Genomic DNA, 20,242 nt, shown 5'->3' with positions numbered 1-20,242 from the left:
ATTAACACTGATTTGATTCATTATTTTTAGGGTCAATTTTAAATACTTCAAGGGTAAGTAATTTGGATCGAACTTTTAAATTTTAATTTTCGCAATTAAGACAACCGAAAAATTAAATTGGTACTGAAAGAACAGTACAAGGGTGCTAATCCTTCCTCGATTGTAACCAACTCCCGAACCCGAAAAATTTCTGGTAAAACATAGATCATGTAAGATGATAAATTGGGGTGTTCGATCAACCTAAATTTTTTTCTAAATGATCGGTGACGACTCTAACATGTTTTATTTAAGTAAAAGTTCAATTCCAGACCCACCCGAAGGACGGTTACGACACAAATATAAAAGGAAAGTGATCAATCTAGTAGTTTACCCTAACATTTTTTATTTATAGCATTTTAAACTTCATTAATGAGAAAGAAATGGATTTCAAACCTTAATAACCAATAATATAATTTATCTAAAAATAAAAGTATTTTTTTTAAAACAAGTAAATCAATTAATGGATTTGATTTATTGCTTGGAATTTACTAGATTTTAGAATATATTGTTTTACCTTATATACCCTTCGAGTCGTTCCAATGGTTGTGCTTCTATGATTTGATTTCTACGATGTATAATTAAGAAGGTATATAAAAAGCCACTTGTCATGCATATAATGGAAGGAATATGGGCGCAAATTGCCAGCCCCTATTCCTAAGAAGCCATCCCTAAATTTCCGATATGTAATCAAATTTAAGATTTGTTCTTAGCTTCCAAAAATCACAGCCATTAAAACTCTGCGCTTTTTCTCTTATAAATATCCTCACAATCTCTCAAAAGTCTCAACCGCCTCTCTTCTTCCTCAAATCTACGGAATTCCCCGAATCTGCAAATACCCAGATTTCATTTCTACCCTTTTCTGTGCCTTTTTAAAATAAAGAACTTTGTTCTTTTAAGACTTGTGAATGGTGGAAACACTTGGGATCACCAGCAATTTTATGCTCTCCCTTTGTAGGTCAAGGGCGAGCACTCTCTTCTCTGTTTCTTCGGTCTCTATTTTCGCTTTCGGTTCTTGCAAAGCTGCCTGGTATTACCGCTGTCTTGGCCTTGACCCATAAATCTATAACCAGGAATCCCTCTTAATATCCGGTGGTCACCCCGATTTATTTCGGATCTAAGCAAAGCAAAATAAACCCGTTGTTTTTTCATTTCGAATAACAGTTTTTGGTGTAATATTCGCTCGTTTGATCGTTTTATTTTGGGGAAAAAAGTGAAAATGGTACTTTACAAGCAGAAGAAGACTTGGGATCCTAAGGGGAATAGGATCTTGATTAATATCACTGTTTTGGGAAGTGCTGGGCCGATCCGTTTCGTTGTTAACGAAGAAGAGCTTGTTCCTTCTGTTATTGAAACTTCTTTGAAAGCCTATGCTCGTGAGGGTCGTCGTCCGGTTCTTGGATCCGACATCAATGATTTCTTTCTTTTTTGCCCCAGCGCAAGCTCCGATGGTAAGTCAATTGAATTGTTTTCACTTCAATAATACGACTGAAAATTTCCCAGGATTTGTTCTCTTTCTTTTTCGGATTTTTGGTATAAGTCATCATGTATGTTTTTTTGTGTTCGTGCTGTGATTGCAGCACTGAATCCATGGGAGACAATTGGATCACGAGGGGCAAGGAATTTCATATTGTGCAAGAAGCCAAGAAGGGAGAAATTGGAAGGTGATGGAAAGCCAAGTGAAGCGGTTACCAGGAAAGGAAGCGGCAATTGGAAGGCATGGATTAATAAGTCCCTTAATCTTAAGATATCTTCCCAGTAATACATCATTCCCAATCCTTTTAGTTCTTGTGTTTTCTTTTCTTTTATGCTAAGGACTTGAATCATGTATGGCCATGTTATAATCTTGTTTACGTTTTTGCCTATATTTGTACTGCAAATGAGAAACGACATGGAATGTTGTTGCCATTAAGGAATAATGCGAAGCTGCTATGGAGGAATGTCTTTTGCTTCCCCATATATATTTCTTCATGATGGACCTAGGAAAGCGGGTGGACCCTCATCTAAAATTTAAAATAATCAAATATTTTAATTTTTTTTATATTTTTATTAAAAATTTATTTTTTATCTTTTAAAATTTTATAAATTCAAATTCATCATTTTAACTTAAAATCTTACATTCATCCCTGCATTTCTTCCAGTTTCGATTTTTTTTTCTTTGGAAAATGTTTATATTTGTGTCGGATGTTACTCAATTTTTTGAGACTGTGACTTGAAATATAGTAGACATAGAAAGATGGATTGATTAAATTAATGACAGTTTCGAGATTTTTAATTTCAATTTTGATATCTGATCAGTGTTACATTAGGATGAATAAGTCCGTTAAATGCAAACTAACTTTGGATTTATTTATTACTAAAAAAAACTTTGGATTTATTTGACGGGGTGTTTGCCATAACGTTTCCCAGGGGTTCCGTTAGACTTAAAATTTTTTGTTAAATTTGGAGGAAAGCGATGAAATATAATTTCGAAAATAATTCGATTTTGGAGTCGTCACCAACCTTTAAGTCAGGTAGGATGGAAACTTTAAACGACCAAAAATAGTCTGTCTTACAAAAGATTTATTTTTAAGAGTTCGAGAGTCGATTACGTGTGGGGAAGAGTGAGCACCCACACAACGTCCAAATTTTGGTACCTAAACGATTTTATGTTGTTTAAATATTGAGAATTACAAACTTTGAAAATATATTTAAATTATGATCCTTTTATTTATTTAAATAAGTGTTAATTTCCAAAAAAACAACAACTTAAAATGAGGAAAGCAATGGATCAAAAAGATTAAATGACCCAAAAAATATTATAATTATTTTTATGAGAGAAAATGTGTAATTTTGTACTAACAATCCTTGAAAATACATTTTCTTTAGAGTTATGAGACTTTTTCATAGATTCCTTCCACAAAAGACGTTATTTTGTAATTTTTCGCACATATAAAATAAAACAAAATAAAAGTGAAAAGAGGTGAAAAAAATCAAAATAAATAAACGTGGAATAAAAAAAATTATCGAATACAACACAAACATCTATGCGAAATATCCTCGTAAAGACACCTTCCCTTGTAGTTGGGAGATGTCTTCATAGATTTCCCTCACAATGAAATTTTCCCATTTACTTACATAAAAAACAATGATGAATTATAAAAACAAGGTGGAAATAATAATACCAATGTGCACATAAATAACGGACCAAAATGGAATTAACAAAAACTTGAAAGGCTAAACAACAATTACAAATAAACTAGAGCCAAGATCGCATAAATTAGATAGTATAGATGTTGGAAACGAAATTAACCCATAAATAATATTAAGGACTAAATTAAAATAAATCAGAAACATAAAAGGACAAATAATAGTTAACCCTAAATATATTCCTATTAAATAGTGACTAAAACAAAAGAATCATAAAACCTAGGTTCAAACTCAAATATTAGCAAACATTGCATAATAAACGTGACGGCGACTTAAATATAAAAAAGGAAAAATAGATGCCCAAAACAAAATATCATAAAATTTCATTACTGGCTTAAATGTAAGTATTACAAATGAGAATATACTTAACTATGATTTACCCCCTAAACTTTGAAAACATGCGTGTTAGATTACAAAATAACGAGGACTAATGTTGCTATTATCCCATAACCCAAAACACACTTAACCCCCAGTTAAACGACGATGTTTCATGCGTGGGATATAAACCTGTTTACGGGTTTCCTCTGAAACCCTATACAATTTCCACAGCCCCTCTCTCAGCCTCTCTTTCAATTTCCTCCTGTTTCCCCTCTTCTTCTTTCAACATATGAGGAACCCAAAAGCCACAGCCCCTTAACCGCTATGATGAGGGGCTTTCCTACCCTAAACAACCCCCTTAAACCCTGATTTAAAGTCCCTAACCCATCCTGCCCTCCTCAAACAAATGAGAACCCAAAAAATAAAGGGATTACCTTCAGTGCTCAGACGACCCTCCTAACTCCGACGAAACGTCGACAACCACTCATTCTCGAAAGGTAAAATCTCATTTTTCCTTCTTTTCCTTTTTCTATCAGTTTTTCCTTTTTTTTCAAAGGGTTTTTTTTTCTTTTTTTCCTCCCCTACCCCGAATGTTCTCTTCTTTATTTATGGATCTTTTTGGTAGATATGATGACATCTCTAACATAGGGGAATGATTCTCTGACTGGGGCTGGTAAAATTCTGAATTTCGGGATTTAGGTACTTAAAGTTCTGAATTTCAGGGTTGTTTGCTCATTATTTGGCCATATTTGGTGACGACGGCAGCGTGGGATTGCTCGACAATGACTCATGCATCGGTCTAAAAGAGCGCGTGCATCTCACGTGCCGGTGGGAATTAAAATGTCTGGTGGTTGTGTCGTATGGAACCCTGAATGAGAAAACCCTAACGGGTTTAGGTGCGGGTCCTAGACTTGGGTCGGTTTGGTTTGGGTCCCCTTCAGGTCGGGCTGGTACCGGGTCAGATCAATTGTTGGGCTCTGGGTTGATATTGTAATTTGGGCTCCATATTGGCCTTAGTTGGGTCTCAGGTTAAGTTGTAATAGGCTTTGTAATTTTTGCCTAAAAATGTAAATTAATTCATTAATAATAATACTTTAATAAAAACGAGAACCCGGATAAAAACGGGTGTCTATAGCCACCCCTCTTTGCCAATTCTTATGTTAACATGAATAGGGCAATGACGAAAAGACAACAAGTTTTTGTCCGGTTTTACTTTTTTTGCTTTTAAAATTGGATATATTTGGTGTTGGGGATGACACTGCTCATATGTGATGAAGAGTTCTGGTCGTCTAAGGGTGACACGGCTCCTACGTGATGAGGAGATCTGGTCAGTGGATGACACGGTTCCTACGTAATGAGGACAACTGGACATCTTTAGGGAATGGTGATAACACGGTTCCTACGTGATGAGGACGGCTGGTTATCTAGGGGTGATATGGCCTCTACGTGATGAGGAGGTCTGGTCAGGGGATGACACGGATCCTACGTGATGAGGATGGCTGGCCAGTTTTAGGAATGATAACACAGTTCCTGCGTGATGAAGACGACTGGTTATCTGAGGTTGACATGGATCCTACGTGATGAGGAGGTCTGGTCGGGGGGATGACACGATTCTTACGTGATGAGGACGACGGGTCATCTTTAGGAATAATAGTTTCAAGGGAAACCATTTCAAGAGAGACAAAATTTGTTTCAAGAGCAACAGACTCAAAGATTGGTGTTTCAAGGGAAATTGTCTCAAGAGAGATAAAACATTGTTTCAAGGGAAACAGACTTAAAGATTTTTAATTTTGTTTCAAGAGAAATTGTCTTAAGATAGACAAAATTTATTTCAAGGGAAACAAACTTAAAGATGATGTTTCAAGAAAAATTGTCTTAAGAGAGACAAAATTCATTTTAAGGGAAACAATCTCAAAGATGGTTTTATTTCAAGAGAAACTATCTCAAAGGAGACAAAACTTTGTTTCGAGGAAAACAATCTCAAAGTTTTTATCAATTTTGTTTCAGTGAAACAATTTCAGAATTTGCGTTTTAAAGAAAAATTGTCTCAAGTGAGACGAATTTTTTTTGAAAGAAACAATCTCAAGTGAGATTAATTTTGTTTCAAGTAAAACAAACTTTGAAATTTGTATTCCAAAGGTAACTGTCTCAAGTGAGACGAAATTTATTTTGAGAGACATTGTCTCAAGCAAGACAATATTTGTTTCAAAAATTTCAAAATTTTTTGGAAAAATATCTTAAGCGAGACAGAATTTGTTTTGAGAAAGAAGATCTCAAGTGATTGTAGACTGTCCAATCCTGCATGTTGAGGAAATGTCTTAAGAAGATTTGATTGTTGACTTCAGGAAGTCAAATCTGTGGATGGCATTGCTCTTTCAGGTTGAAGACATCTGGTCATTTCCAAGCTTTTATTTCCTGAAAGATCGAAATGATGTATTTATGACTGACTATCTTGAATGTTTATAGGTGTCATGATGAAGTTTGCTTTATGTGATTGATTTGATGAATTTTTTGAATTTTTCCTCATGAGAGGGGAAAAATGTCTTTATTGCACATGATGATAAATATTTGATGCAAAGATGCAAATTTCATGTAACATATATGTATGTGTTGATGTATGTTTTCTCAATCACTGGTGGGAATGATTGCATGGGCAATCTTCATTCTATCCTGGAAAATCTTGACTTGTGACAATATCTTCTTGCCCTAGCAAATTGTGTCCCTGATGAATTTGCTTCCTTTGTCTGGACTTGTATAGAAATCCAGTAGAGCTTCCCTCATGATACCCTCATCATCTCTTCCAGATGGTTTGAAAGAGAATCTATAATTTCAAGCTTCGGATATTGTGTATACACAATTGTCCTATAGTGGGAAATTAAAGACCACTGCCTAGAGTTAACCACCACAGTAATTGATGGGATGTCAGACGGCCCCGGAGAACCATGGGACACATCTATGCCAAGGATGATAGTTGGACCCTTAGAAACAACTGGATTTGAAGATGTTTGCTCAATTACTGACATCGAATTCAGTCCTCTAAGCTTTTCATTGATTCTAAGGAGTAAATTTGTAAGGTACTGATTATTGACCCTAGTTAGAGCCATACACTTGTATGACTAGGCCAAGCTCGACAAGATGCATAAAGATAAGAATTTTCTTATTAGGTAAAGCAGAAAGGAGAAACTGTGCAGCTCCAGGAATTTTGGATGTTCTCAAATATTTGGCAACCTCCTCATCCTTTCCTATAGCTCTTGTCTAGATTTTTCAACCAGATAAGCTCTTTGCATGACGTTCAGGGCTTTTGTATAGCATTGCAAGGACACCAAAGAACAAAGCTCAATAGGAATATAAGTGGGATACTTTGGCTTGCCAACATTAATGCTTGGACGATCACTAGATCAATGCAACTGTATGTTGCAATAATGGACAAAATAGTCACATATAGTGAGCTCCACTATCTCTGCTTCACCATTTTCATTCTTCTCACATTTTTTTGACTCGTTGATGTTCGCTCAATTTAATAATGTTGTACTCATGGATAATATAAGCCACCAAAAATTCCCCAACATTAATCATTTCTTGCTTTAACACTGATTCTAAGCATGAGCTTTGTGTCTGAGAGCCACGTGTCAATTACAAAGATTTACTCCGGAGAGATTGTCTTATTTGAAAATATTTTTCTTCTTATTTATATTTTCAAAATTTTGAAAAATATCAAAAATAATTTGGAAAAAATATTGCCTCCTTCTAAGTTTCACAATTGAAACAAATCATAAAACATGAGTTCATCGAATATCAAAAGAATCAACTACTCTTTTAATCTTTCATAGCTGCAAATCTTTGATAAATATCAAGATCGAAAGGTTGGTTTTGAGGTTAACTGCTTACACTTTGAGGTTTGTTTCATTGATTCGTACTCGGTCATTATGAAAATTATAACATGTCCCTCTTTCTTTGTTTGGCATTTTAATCGGAGGAGGACAAAATGACGTAACTAGCATAGTCAATTGCTAGACATTTTAGAACACTTTTGTTTCAGTTCTCTGAAGTCTTTCATTTGTTCAAGCTTCGTAAGCTCCTCTAGGCAAGGTAGTGCATAAATATCAGTCTAAAAATGAGATTTCTGAGTGCTCGTGTGAAGTTGACTATAACAGGTGTTCCTCAACTCCCTTAGTCCATATTCACCAAAACTCCTTGTTTAGTAAATTTGATTTAATTTGCCATTGTTTGGCTAGCTGAATTCAACTTTATTGTACATATATATTTTTTAATTGCCTTTGTTTGGCTAGCTGAAGGATTCATGTCGTCACAAAGTCTTCAACTTGATAATCAGAGTGGAGCAATCACCGAATTGCCAAGTACCGATCAATATCATAGTTAGAATGCAATCTATTCATAAAGGCAGAGCTTTTGAGTTTTCTCTATAAACAATTGCTTTAACATAATAGTTCAGCTTTATTGTATACATATATATACATATATATTGGGTATACGGATTCCATTTCTTATGCTTGTTAATAAGAACCTGTTATAGTCCATGTGTTGGTCAGAAAATCTTATCGTTAAAGTTCAATTCCCAAGAAACTGACTTAAACTAGATTCCCCTACTCGATCATTCCATATGTGAAGATCATGTTCATCATTGAATATCCTCAATGAATGTAGAAATCAATTAGCTTAGTAATTTCATGTGCCAGATGCCCCATTTTATCCGCTCTTAACACATACCTAAATGCCAAGCCCCTGATTGACTTTTCATGTGAAGATAAAACTAGCTAGGTTCTTGCAAGAGAAGGGTATGTATTCTGGTGTATCATCTGGAGTAAAATTCGGGATTCTTGTTTTGCAAGGTTCAATCTTGTCATTTGTCAAAGATTTACAACCTCAATTATTAAAAAGTTTTTAATTAAGATGATATTCAAAGAATTCTAAGATTTAAAATTGTTCATTGCTCATTTCCTCAGAAGGAAGCATTTTATTTAAAATGTTATAACGTCAAGTGACTTACAAACATTTAAACGTAGGAAGAAAAAGAAAAACAAGTTCAAACAGGATGACATACTTTGATGAGAATGCAACAAAATTCTTAATGGATGCCACAACCTACTCCTGATCAGACTGCCCCATTACACTTCAGATGTCCCTGCCCCTGAATCAATCAGATCTTGGACCTTGTGCTTTAATGCCCCGCAATTCTCAGTGGTTTGCCCTGAGCTCCCAATATGGTAGTTGCATATTACATTAACATCATGGCATTCAGGTTATGGGCCTTTTTTTTCTTGGAATGAATGAAAGTCACAAGATTCTTCTCAACCAACATTGGAAGTAATTCCTCATAGGTCATTAGAATTGGATCAAATTGACTCTCTTTTCTCAGATCATCCTATAAGGCTTAGTCCTATGACTGGCTGAGTAGGCTCCACTGTACTGATTTCAGCTTATTCTTTTAATTGTTTGAATCATGGTTTTATTCTTAATGTAGTGTCACATGAACATGACCACTATCATGAAATCCTCCACGAAATAATTCCATGTTTTCATGAATGATGCATGTGAAAACATTTAAATAAATGCAATGCAGAATGTAAATGCAAAATGTATTGATTTTCAAAAGTAACCATTCTTAGAAAGAGTTTCATTCACCCAAATGTGTTTTCATCTTTACAAGAGAGATCAATCTATGAATGCGGTTTAGCCCTTTTATTTAGCTCCATGATCTTAGTCATGATCCCAACAACTTTTTCTTCTTTCCAAAAATGACTCTAAATCCAGACTCTAAATCAATCGACTTCCCTCCAATCTACGATAATTATTTAAGGATTTGAAGGTCTCTGCCAAGACAGTAGGTGCATGATTTATACATTTCTCAAATCTGTCAAAGAAATATGCAACAACAGTCTCCACGTGGAACAAAGTCTTTGGAATTATCACTAAACCATGTATAACAAAGTCTCCACGTGTTAGATCGGGAAATATAGTCTGAACGGTGCCTGATTGGGAAATATATTGTTCAACGGTGATATATTGGGAAAATCGCCCTTAAATAGAGTGAAATTGTAACAAATTAATTATAAATTAATGGTTTTGGCTTGAAAATTTCAGTAGCCAGACGGAAGAAGAAAAAACAAGAGCAGTAAGAAGAAAGAGAAAGGAAGAGTTTAGTAGGATTTCATTTATCAAATATAAGGTAAGTCTTCTGTATATTATATACATCTCAATATATTTAAAAAATTATTTAATTGCAAGTGTTGTAAGTTGATTCAAGGGTATAACAACTCTGAAAAGTGTAGTTAGACCTAGCAAATTTATCTCGTATCCAAATATTTGAATCAATTTACTTGATGATATTCGATATAAACTAGAATATGATGACCAAAATTGATCTAAAACTTGAAATAAACCAAATCAAACGGAAACTGACCTGAATTTTGGTTAAACCCAACTAAACCCAAACTAAAAACAACCCAAATTTAATTTATTCATAACCGATCCGACCTGAACTTCGACCAGGTTTTAACCCGATGATCGAATCCAAGTGAATGAATAATTTCTTAGTATTGCTTTTTTTCCCTATTTTTAATAATATGATAAATAGTAAAATGATGCATGTTTTATTCTCTTTTTATATTACACTACTAGTTAATCATCACCTTTAGTAATAGCCGAATGGTCAATATAACATTTTCACGTTTAAAAGATCTCTCTATGTATGATTAAATAGTAAAATGCTGCATGTTTTATTCTCTTTTTATATTACACTACTAGTTAATCATCACCTTTAGTAATAGCCGAATGGTCAATATAACATTTTCACGTTTAAAAGATCTCTCTATGTATGATTCAATAACTTTGAAATTATTTAAAAATTGAATTATTGAATAATAGAAAACAACTAAAACAAAGGAAATAATATTAGATTTATAATAAAAATAATATAAAGTTTACTTATATTACAACTAAAACTTAAAAAATAAAGTTATGTATTTTTTTAAATTTAATAAATATTTTAAATTTGTAATTGGAAATAAATTTTTTAATAAAATTTTTATTTCTTTATCAAATAGTTCTTATTATAAACTTTTCATACAATATCAATATAAAATTTTGATAACAAAATCTAACACGTATTATATGATCATATTTGTGTCAAATTATCAATTATCATCTCTAAAATGTTGGTTTAATTCAAAATATTGAACGATTAAGAATTGAAATTAGGCCTAAATGATAAGATTAACAAACAAGAAGACATTTTTTACAAGAGTTTATCAATAATTCTATATATACTTGATTAGACTCATAATCAATTCAATATGAATTGAAATGATCTAAAGGTTGACCTAAATAAAAAATCAACTGATATGATATTGACTCGACCCGATAATGACCCAACTGAAAAACAACCAATTTGATAATCACCCGACCCAAAAATTGACTTAATCGATATTCGACCAAATCCGATTTACCGTACACCCGAACTAGATCTGATCTGACCCGAACAAAATTAAACCAAATATAATCTAGACCTGAAATAACTCGACCCGAAATGAACCGACCTTAACTCGTTCCGAATGACCCATTTGCCACCTCTATGTATATTGTAACTTTTCATGTTAGATCAATAGGAAATTTAAGTCACAAATTCTAATATGTCTTATAGGTTCGGGTTAAATTGTCATTAATAAATGATAGTGTAATATGAAACTAATTTTTTAAAGTTGCACTTGAACTTAAATGATAAGATTGAAAAAGAAAAATATATATTTTCTTATAAGAATATATTAATAATTTTATATATACTTGATTGGACCCATACTTAACTCAACTCAAATTAAATTGAAAATCTAAAGTAAATGATAGTGTAATATGAAACATAGAATTTTTTAAAGTTGTACTTGAACTTAAATGATAAGATTGAAAAAGAAAAATATATATTTTCTTATAAGAATATATTAATAATTTTATATATACTTGATTGGACCCATACTTAACCCAACTCAAATTAAATTGAAAATCTAAAGATTAACCCGAACCGAAACTGCAATCTGATATTGACCTGACCTAAAAACAAACGGATCTATATTGACCTAATCCGAAAACCTACCAATCTGATTTTGACCCCACATGATACTCGAATCGATCCAAATTAACATAGATCCAATAAAAACCAAACCCTAAATAACCCTATTCATCCCAGACTCAACCCGAGTCAAGTCTTAAACTAAAATAACTCAACTTGAACCTAATCCAAATGACTCGTTTGCTCTTGGTAAGTGTAATACTGTTTCTATAACTATTGTTGTTGTTGGTGTCTTTCCCTTGCCTTGTGGGTTTTACTGTGTTGGGCTATTAGGCCTACAGAGTCGGTTGTCTTTTGTATGTTACCTTTGGGTCTGTTTGTTTGTTTGTAATTAGTTTCCGGAAAATGAATTACTGGAATTTGAATTACTGGAAAATGAATTATTGGAATTTGAATTCTGGAAAATGAATTAAATTTCTAGAAAATGAATTACATTTCTGGAAAACGTTTTATGATGTTTGGAAGATGTTATTAAAACCTTTTTTCCATACTTGAAGAGTTTTAAAAATATTACAAATTTAAATAAGAAAATATATTTCTCATAAAACTTAATATTATTATTTCAAAATTTAAATAATTTATTATTTATTTATATTTTATTAATAAAAATATTAATATTGGTATATTTAGTGAAATAAATATTATAAATTATATTAAAATAAAGTAATAGTGTTATATTATATTTTAAAAAATATATTATATATTAAATATCTTTACTATATTATTTTTAAATATATAATATTATTCATTATTAAATATAAAAAAAATTATATATTATTAAATAAAAACTATAATATTATTATTTATATAATTGAATATATTATTAAACTAATTATATAATATTATATTATTATAAATATTATAATATATTTTAATATTTTAATAATAATATTTTGATGAAAATGATATTAAAATATTTAATTAATTTAAAATTCATAAAATAAAATTTTTTTGAGTATTTTGCTTTGAAGTGAAAGTTCGGAAAATGACTTACGGAAAATGAATCTGTAAGTCATTTTACAGAAACACAAAGGAAATTCTGTTACTAGGAAAATGAATACGTTCCGGAAAACGAATTAAGTGAAACAAACACGGGAAAATTTTCCGGAAAACGAATTACGTGAAACAAACAGGAAACATTTTCCGAAAAATGAATTACATGAAACAAACACGGGATTTCGGGGAAAACCAATTTCGTAATTGGTTTTACGGCAAACAAACACACCCTTTGTTTCCTTACACCTTCCGTGTTTTTCCCGTAAAGTAAGCATCAATCAATTGATTTCAATAGTTAAAGGAATAATTTTTTTAAAAGTATTTGATTTAAAAATAATGTATATAAAATGTTCACTATTAAATGATTAAATTTTTTAAACAAATTCTATCTTCTAATCACCCAAAACTAATTATATATAGGATATTTGAATTCAATTTTTGTTAGTTGGGAAATGATCATTTCCATCGGCAAAATTTTTAGAATAATGCAGTTGAGTTTTTTGTTTCGTAAAATAATACACATTTAGAATTAATTCTTCAAATGAGGTGATTGCACAGTCAACCGAAGAGTCGCACGGTGGTCAATGCGACTAAGGGGAGACGACATGCCTACAATGCGTCTCTCACCACCATTTTTTTTTTTGCCTGTTTGGTTGTGCTCCCATATGCCAAGACTGTCCGACTCATTCACGTGAATTGCTGCATGACTCATTCATGGAAGCAATAAATGGAAGCAAACACTGGATTTTAGGATAAAACTTATATATATATATATATATTAACTTATATATTTTAGGAATAAATAATTTAATAACTACAATATTTATTGACTCATGTAATCTAATCATGGTTTCAATATCATCTTCTTCTTTAACTGTACTTTTTATTGGGGTGCGTAACATATCCTATGTTCTTGAGTCATCAAGAAATGTGACTGGAAATTCATCTCAAATGGCTTTTGAAAGTGTTCTTGAGGGCTCAACATATAGATTGATAAACAATTTTCTGGCGCTATTAGAAGGTGTAAATGAAGCCAATGAGACATCTGCGATAACAATGTATGGGGTGAGAAGCATACATCATTTGAAATTGAATGTTGATGTTGATTCTGGAAATCGATGGGAAGAAAATGCATGATGATTCCAGTAAAGTTGAAGAAACCGAGAAACTCATTTGGATGAAAATGACAAATTATACGGTGGTAGTGCACCTGATTTTGCCATGGATGAAGTTCCGACACCGTATTAACATATCCCTCACATGTACGAGATAAATTATGATGTGATGAGGGCACCTGAATGCCAAAATATGCCCCTTTTAACTCCATACCACATGGCTAAATCATTTAAAAATTCGAGTGAATTTTCAGTTGGGATGCAATTTAGAGGAAAATATGAAGCTACATTGGTGATTAAAGAGTATTCCATCAAATGCCATGTTGATTTCCATGTTGGAGAGTCCAACCAGAAAACCATATATGTGAAGTATGTTAAATATGACCCATAGTGCAAGTGGAAGATCGGTAAAATATGAAGCTACACTTTTTAATGCCAATATGTTCATTTACCGACTAAAATATATAACTTTTTAAAATTACATTTTTGGTTCTTAAATTTTTATAAAGTTTGTACTTTATCCACCAAATTTTCAAAAGTTACATTCTAATCACTAACCAAAATTTGGGTATTACAACCTCTGCACAAGAAACAGATTCAACCAAGCTCCAAAAAAACATAGAGTTAGAAAAGAACTTATTCCAGATAACATGTTGAGACCAAGGAACCACAACCTCAACCGAAGCTACAGACCTGGCACTTAATTGGACACTGATGAACTTAGGCACACTGAAATCAACCTTCATCTTCACGCAGACCTTAGCAAACGTCAGCCTATGCCTACAAGCAGTGAACTTATCCTTGTATAATAGAGCACCCATGACACTAGCTGATAGTGAAGCGGTGGCGGATTGATGAACGTTGCTCTTGTTGAAGAATCAAACCTAAAAAAGATCTAGACTCGATGAAGAACAATAAGGGATGAATGGGGAAGGTGGCGGTAATAGATAGGGTTCTTTAGGGTTTATTTTTGGTGCTGGAAACAAGATAAAAAATAAGATTAAAACAAGATAAAAAAAGATAAAGGAATTGCAAATAAAATAAGATAACCAAGAAATCAAGAGATCTCCCTTATGAAAGTGAACGGTAAAGATGATTGATGACGTGGATGGATATGTGGAAAATCGATGGATAATGTCCTATCAAGCCCTCCTAGTTGCAATGAAAAGGCAAACACGATAATATGGCTCTAACCAACCCTCCTAGTCGCGATGAAAAGGTAAATTGGAGTGTGAAGATTAATCTCCCTCACAAGAACTTGAAAGAACTCAAGGAGAAGAAGCTTCGAAGGCACAAGGCAATCAGCACTTGCAAAAATGAACTCTTGTTGTATTATTAATCAAAGAAATCTTGAATTACAAAGTTGAATGAAGCCTCCTTTATATAGGAGCTGAGTTCTAAAGGTCCTAAATAACTAATGAATAAAATAATAATAAACTAAACATGTCTTAACTCTAATTCCTAATAAAATAATAATAACTAAAGATAATATTTTAACCCAACCTTAATTCCTAATAAAATAATAAATCTAATTCTAAAAGATAATGCATCATCCTATATTAAGTTATATTACAAATAATCAATAAAAATATTGAAAATTCGTAATATTTACAAAATCCCGTATTAATCCCATATAGGATTTTCTGCATGCACCGTCTTCAGTAAAATAGCCATATCTTGAGTTCCCGATATTGGATTGATGCGATTCAAGAACCGTTGGAAAGATAAGAGACAGTAGGTTGTATCTCCAGAATACATCGTGACTAAATAAGATCAGGATCCCATTCAAAAAGTCATCGTAAGTCTGCTTCTGTTCTGATCTTCTTTTCCAATGCTTGGACGAGTGGATCATTTGGAAGAGTTATTACTTCTTCCTTTGATGTGATCCTTGTGATGCATGTATCATCCTCCCTTTATTCAAAAAGATTTGACCTCGAATCTAAAACATTAAAGGGAGCAACATTAGAATCGTTTAATGATTAATTCACATTATACTTACCGAATAGATATGCTTTGAATCTTCGAGACTTTGTTCTTCTAATAGGTTCGAGTAGAAACATTAGTTCAAAGAAGCATGTATTATGGACTCTAGTGCATGTATCATTCCCCCACTCCTCAAAAGGATTCGTCCTCGAATATGAAAATCCAAAACAAAGAGAATTAGATATGTTGAAAGGAAAACTTGTGAAACATTTACCAGGATCAATGTGATGTCTCTTTATGCGTTTTAGTCGAGGTTTCTTCTTTGTAGGAACTGATTTCTTGTAGTCTTGAAATCCTCTTTTGCATACAAGTCTTGTAATCTGATGTTTTGGTTGAAATTCAACATGGCGTCGACCACTGTTGGCTTTCTGTATGATTGCTTCAGATAATTTCTCCATGGTTTTATTCGTGTGTGGCGAGAATGAGTGTTTAAAACCATGTCAACTGGTTTGTTAAAGTAATCCCTTAAGTCTCCTAAGTGTGGTTCATGAATTAATGATTCCCGGGAGGAGATTTGTGGACTGTAGAACCTGTTTAGTTGACAAGGAAACTCATATACAAGATAAAGCTCATTAAAAGCACTTTTAAAAGTATGGGTAGAAATATCAGAAATATCCGAGTTATCGTGATATACATCTTTGATATGTTCAATTCTCAGAATAGTAGTATGAGTTTGATAGGTAAGAGTATACCTTCGTGGTAGTGTATCGTCTACTCAATTCTCAAAAGTAGTATGAGTTTGATAGGTAAGAGTATACCTTCGTGGTAGTGTATCGTCTACTATGTTTTTGCTTACCTCGGTATTACGCACTTAAAGGATTGTGTTTAGTATGGATGACAACTTCACGAGTCTTACCTTGTAAGAGAAGAAGTACGTAACAATGTCATTAAATGATAATAAAAATACTTACCTTTGGACTCTCGTAAATCGTGACTCTTCATTGATATGGCATATTGATTAGGGCTTTCAGGGTAACCCGTCAGGAGGGTCACCTAGCACTATTCGACAACTCTTGGCGATGGATGGAAGATGTGGGCCAGTCTCGTGTTGCTTTTACTTCTCATCATTTACATGGATTCCCTGTGCACGAACTATAAAGCATGTGGAGTTTTTCAAGTCATGTTTCGTCATTAAGAGACGTTACGGACTAAGGCTTTCATGGATGTAGCCTTTTGTAACAAATCTAACTCTTTGGTTCTTCGAGATTGTATGTTTGAGGTATGATAGAACCTTGAATTAGATTGGTTTGGTGTTGTTTTCCTTTTTCCAGTGGTAATCCGTCAGGTGGATCACCTAATTCTTCTCGAAAATCCTGTAACAAAGATGAAAGCACACTAGGAAAATCCTTGTTAAAGTTAGAAATCGAAACAATTGATTCTCTAAAGCGAACAATGATGGAAGGTTGTTTGTAAAGAAGGTTCTCTCTCAATTCTTTTGTGCTCACACATAGATTTTGTGTCACTTTTTTCTTCTCACAATTAGGTTCACTCACCTCCCATGGGTCATTATTCTTTTGGCTTTTGTAACTAGTGACCTCTTTTTCTTTTCCCTCTTTCTCAGTTTTTTCTTTTTTTGCTTTCCATACCTCCTCACAAATTATCATTTGATATTTAGGGACTGGAAGTGTGTCATTCTTTGCTGGTCGTTCTTTCTCCTTGTCAGGTTTTTCATCTCTTGGCTTTTTTAGAGAAGATGGAGTAGAAGATGAGGAAGGATTTGAAGGATTACCTTGGTAAGAGGTTGAAGTACCTTGGTAATGTTCATTGATCGAGATCTCCTTTGGATTTGTGCTTCGATTGTCGTTGCTTTCTTTAGTGTATCTTCAAGGTTTCCGTACCCTTGTAGATCAAGAAGATCAGTGATGTTTGAGTTTAAGCCGATGACGAATCTTGACACGGTGACTTCTTCTTTTTCGGTTATGTTAGCCCTATTGAGTAAGGACTGCATCTCCTTGTAGTAATCTTCAACTGAACTTCTACCTTGTCGAAGTTGGTGTAGTCGTTGTTTAACTTCTTGTGTATAATGTGTCGGTAGGAATCGGTTCCTCATGGTTTGTTTGAGGTCGGTCCAAGAAGTGATTGTTGGAATTTGGAAGTTCTAGATCTTTTTCCTTGTTTGCATTCACCAAGTTCAATCATATCCTTCGATTGTGTGGTTATGAGGTGAACTTGTTTAGCTTGGGGGCAGTCATGGTATGCGAACATGAGATCAACTTTTCCTTCCCATTCGATGTACCTGTCTGGATCATTGTCTCCTTTGAAAGACGGGATCGTGAACTTTGGTTTTGAAAAGAGTTTGGGTGCTTGAAAACGTGATTGTTCTCGCCCGGGTACCAAAAGTTCAACATTGTTAGGTCTTGGATTCTGGTTTGGTAGATCCAGTTGTGGTTTTTGTCGTTCTCTCACGATTTCATCAAATCTTTCAACGTGAGTCGTGAGTCGGGTAAGTGTGGCTAAGATAGCCGTAAGTTTCTTGTTGTTATTTTCGCCCATCCTGAAATCATAACACTCAAAAGAAAATTTTAAAGTAAAATAAAAATAAAAGGAAGAAAATTCAACAAAGCAAGAAACCTCACAAGTCACCCAAGAAAGTAACACAATGAGAGGCAAGTAAGCCGATCTTGTACTTTTTAAAACTCACTTTACCAAGTAGTCTTCTACAGTTCGTATCAGAGTTTGATTACTAGCAAAAGGCGATAAGAAAAAACTTAAAAGTTCTAAGAGGCCAAACAAGGGTTAGACTCCAAGAGAACGAGAATGCAAAGAATGAAGAAGTATGCAAACTCTTTAGTCCTACTAACACAAGAAAGATAATGTGTTAGATAATGCACAAGAACAATAAAAAGAAAAAAAACAAAAGAACTTAAAGCACTAAGAGTCAAAGAAAAAAAGGACCAAACCAGAAAACCTAGAAAACGTTGGATCAACTTGAGCAACGTTTTTGAGGGGGTTACCGGTATCCAAAAATTCTGGAAAAATTCTTGAATGTCTTTCGATGCGTTAAGAAACCACCTGTAAAATTTCAGAACCAAATACCTTCAGTAGTATCCAGTAGACTCTGTTGAACGGTGAGTCCTCAAACAATATGTTTTTCTTGATCGCTTTGTTCGAAGTTTTTCTTGATCTCCAAAAATTCTGATTTTTTGTGTGAATGATCTTCAATATATGAAGTTGCAATCTGAAATGATGAATCTTTTCTGGACTAGCTCCGTTGGGATACCTTGACGGTTTTGTTTGCAAGAACAAGCAATATTGCTTGCTTCTTTCCAAGAATCGGCCCAAATCTGATACCAATTGATAGGGAAGCAGTGGCGGATTGATGAACGTTGCTCTTGTTGAAGAATCAAACCTAAAAAAGATCTAGACTCGATGAAGAACAATAAGGGATGAATGGGGAAGGAAGTGGTAATAGATAGGGTTCTTTAGGGTTTCTTTTTGGTGCTGGAAACAGGATAAAAAATAAGATTAAAACAAGATAAAAAAAGATAAAGGAATTGCAAATAAAATAAGATAACCAAGAAATCAAGAGATCTCCCTTATGAAAGTGAACGGTAAAGATGATTGATGATGTGGATGGATATGTGGAAAATCGATGGATAATGTCCTATCGAGCCCTCCTAGTCGCAATGAAAAGGAAAACACGATAATATGGCTCTAACCAACCCTCCTAGTCGCGATGAAAAGGCAAATTGGAGTGTGAAGATTAATCTCCCTCACAAGAACTTGAAAGAACTCAAGGAGAAGAAGCTTCGAAGGCACAAGGCAATCAGCACTTGCAAAAATGAACTCTCGTTGTATTATTAATCAAAGAAATATTGAATTACAAAGTTGAATGAAGCCTCCTTTATATAGGAGCTGAGTTCTAAAGGTCCTAAATAACTAATGAATAAAATAATAATAAACTAAACATATCTTAACTCTAATTCCTAATAAAATAATAATAACTAAAGATAATATTTTAACCCAACCTTAATTCCAAATAAAATAATAAATCTAATCCTAAAAGGTAATGCATCATCCTATATTAAGTTATATTACAAATAATCAATAAAAATATTGAAAATTCGTAATATTTATAAAATCTCGTATTAATCCCGTATAGGATTTTCTGCATGCACCGTCTTCAGTAAAATAGCCATATCTTGAGTTCCCGATATCGGATTGATACGATTCAAGAACCGTTGGAAAGATAAGAGACAGATGGTTGTATCTCCAGAATACATCTTGACTAAATAAGATCAGGATCCCATTCAAAAAGTCGTCGTAAGTCTGCTTCTGTTCTGATCTTCTTTTCCAATGCTTGGACGAGTGGATCATTTGGAAGAGTTATTACTTCTTCCTTTGATGTGAGCCTTGTGATGCATGTATCATCCTCCCTTTCTTCAAAAAGATTTGACCTCGAATCTAAAACATTAAAGGGAGCAACATTAGAATCGTTTAATGGTTCATTCACATTATACTTACCGAATAGATATGCTTTGAATCTTCGAGACTTTGTTCTTCTATTAGGTTCGAGTAGAAACAT

At 33.4% G+C, this 20,242-nt stretch overlaps 1 protein-coding gene across 1 annotated transcript; it reads left to right on the top strand.

Annotated features, from left to right (window-relative positions):
- The first annotated feature begins 744 nt into the window (after positions 1 to 744).
- On the top strand, positions 745 to 1,914 carry LOC120122090 (uncharacterized protein At4g22758-like). Its single transcript, XM_039141331.1, has 2 exons — positions 745 to 1,487; positions 1,617 to 1,914. Exons 1-2 carry the CDS (start codon positions 1,256 to 1,258, stop codon positions 1,796 to 1,798), a joined length of 414 nt encoding a protein of 137 aa, XP_038997262.1. The 5' UTR covers positions 745 to 1,255; the 3' UTR covers positions 1,799 to 1,914.
- Positions 1,915 to 20,242: the final 18,328 nt, after the last annotated feature.

Source organism: Hibiscus syriacus, unplaced genomic scaffold, assembly GCF_006381635.1.
Source record: "Hibiscus syriacus cultivar Baekdansim isolate YM2019G1 unplaced genomic scaffold, ASM638163v2 tig00110384_pilon, whole genome shotgun sequence".
Lineage (NCBI taxonomy): Eukaryota > Viridiplantae > Streptophyta > Magnoliopsida > Malvales > Malvaceae > Hibiscus > Hibiscus syriacus.
This window is presented reverse-complemented; position numbering and strand designations above follow the sequence as displayed.

Excerpts from the sequence above, each read along its gene's own strand:
- LOC120122090 (XM_039141331.1), top strand. The coding sequence starts at position 1,256 with ATGGTACTTTACAAGCAGAAGAAGACTTGGGATCCTAAGGGGAATAGG. Across the intron at positions 1,488-1,616 it reads CCCCAGCGCAAGCTCCGATG|CACTGAATCCATGGGAGACA; the intron begins GTAAGTCAATTG and ends CTGTGATTGCAG.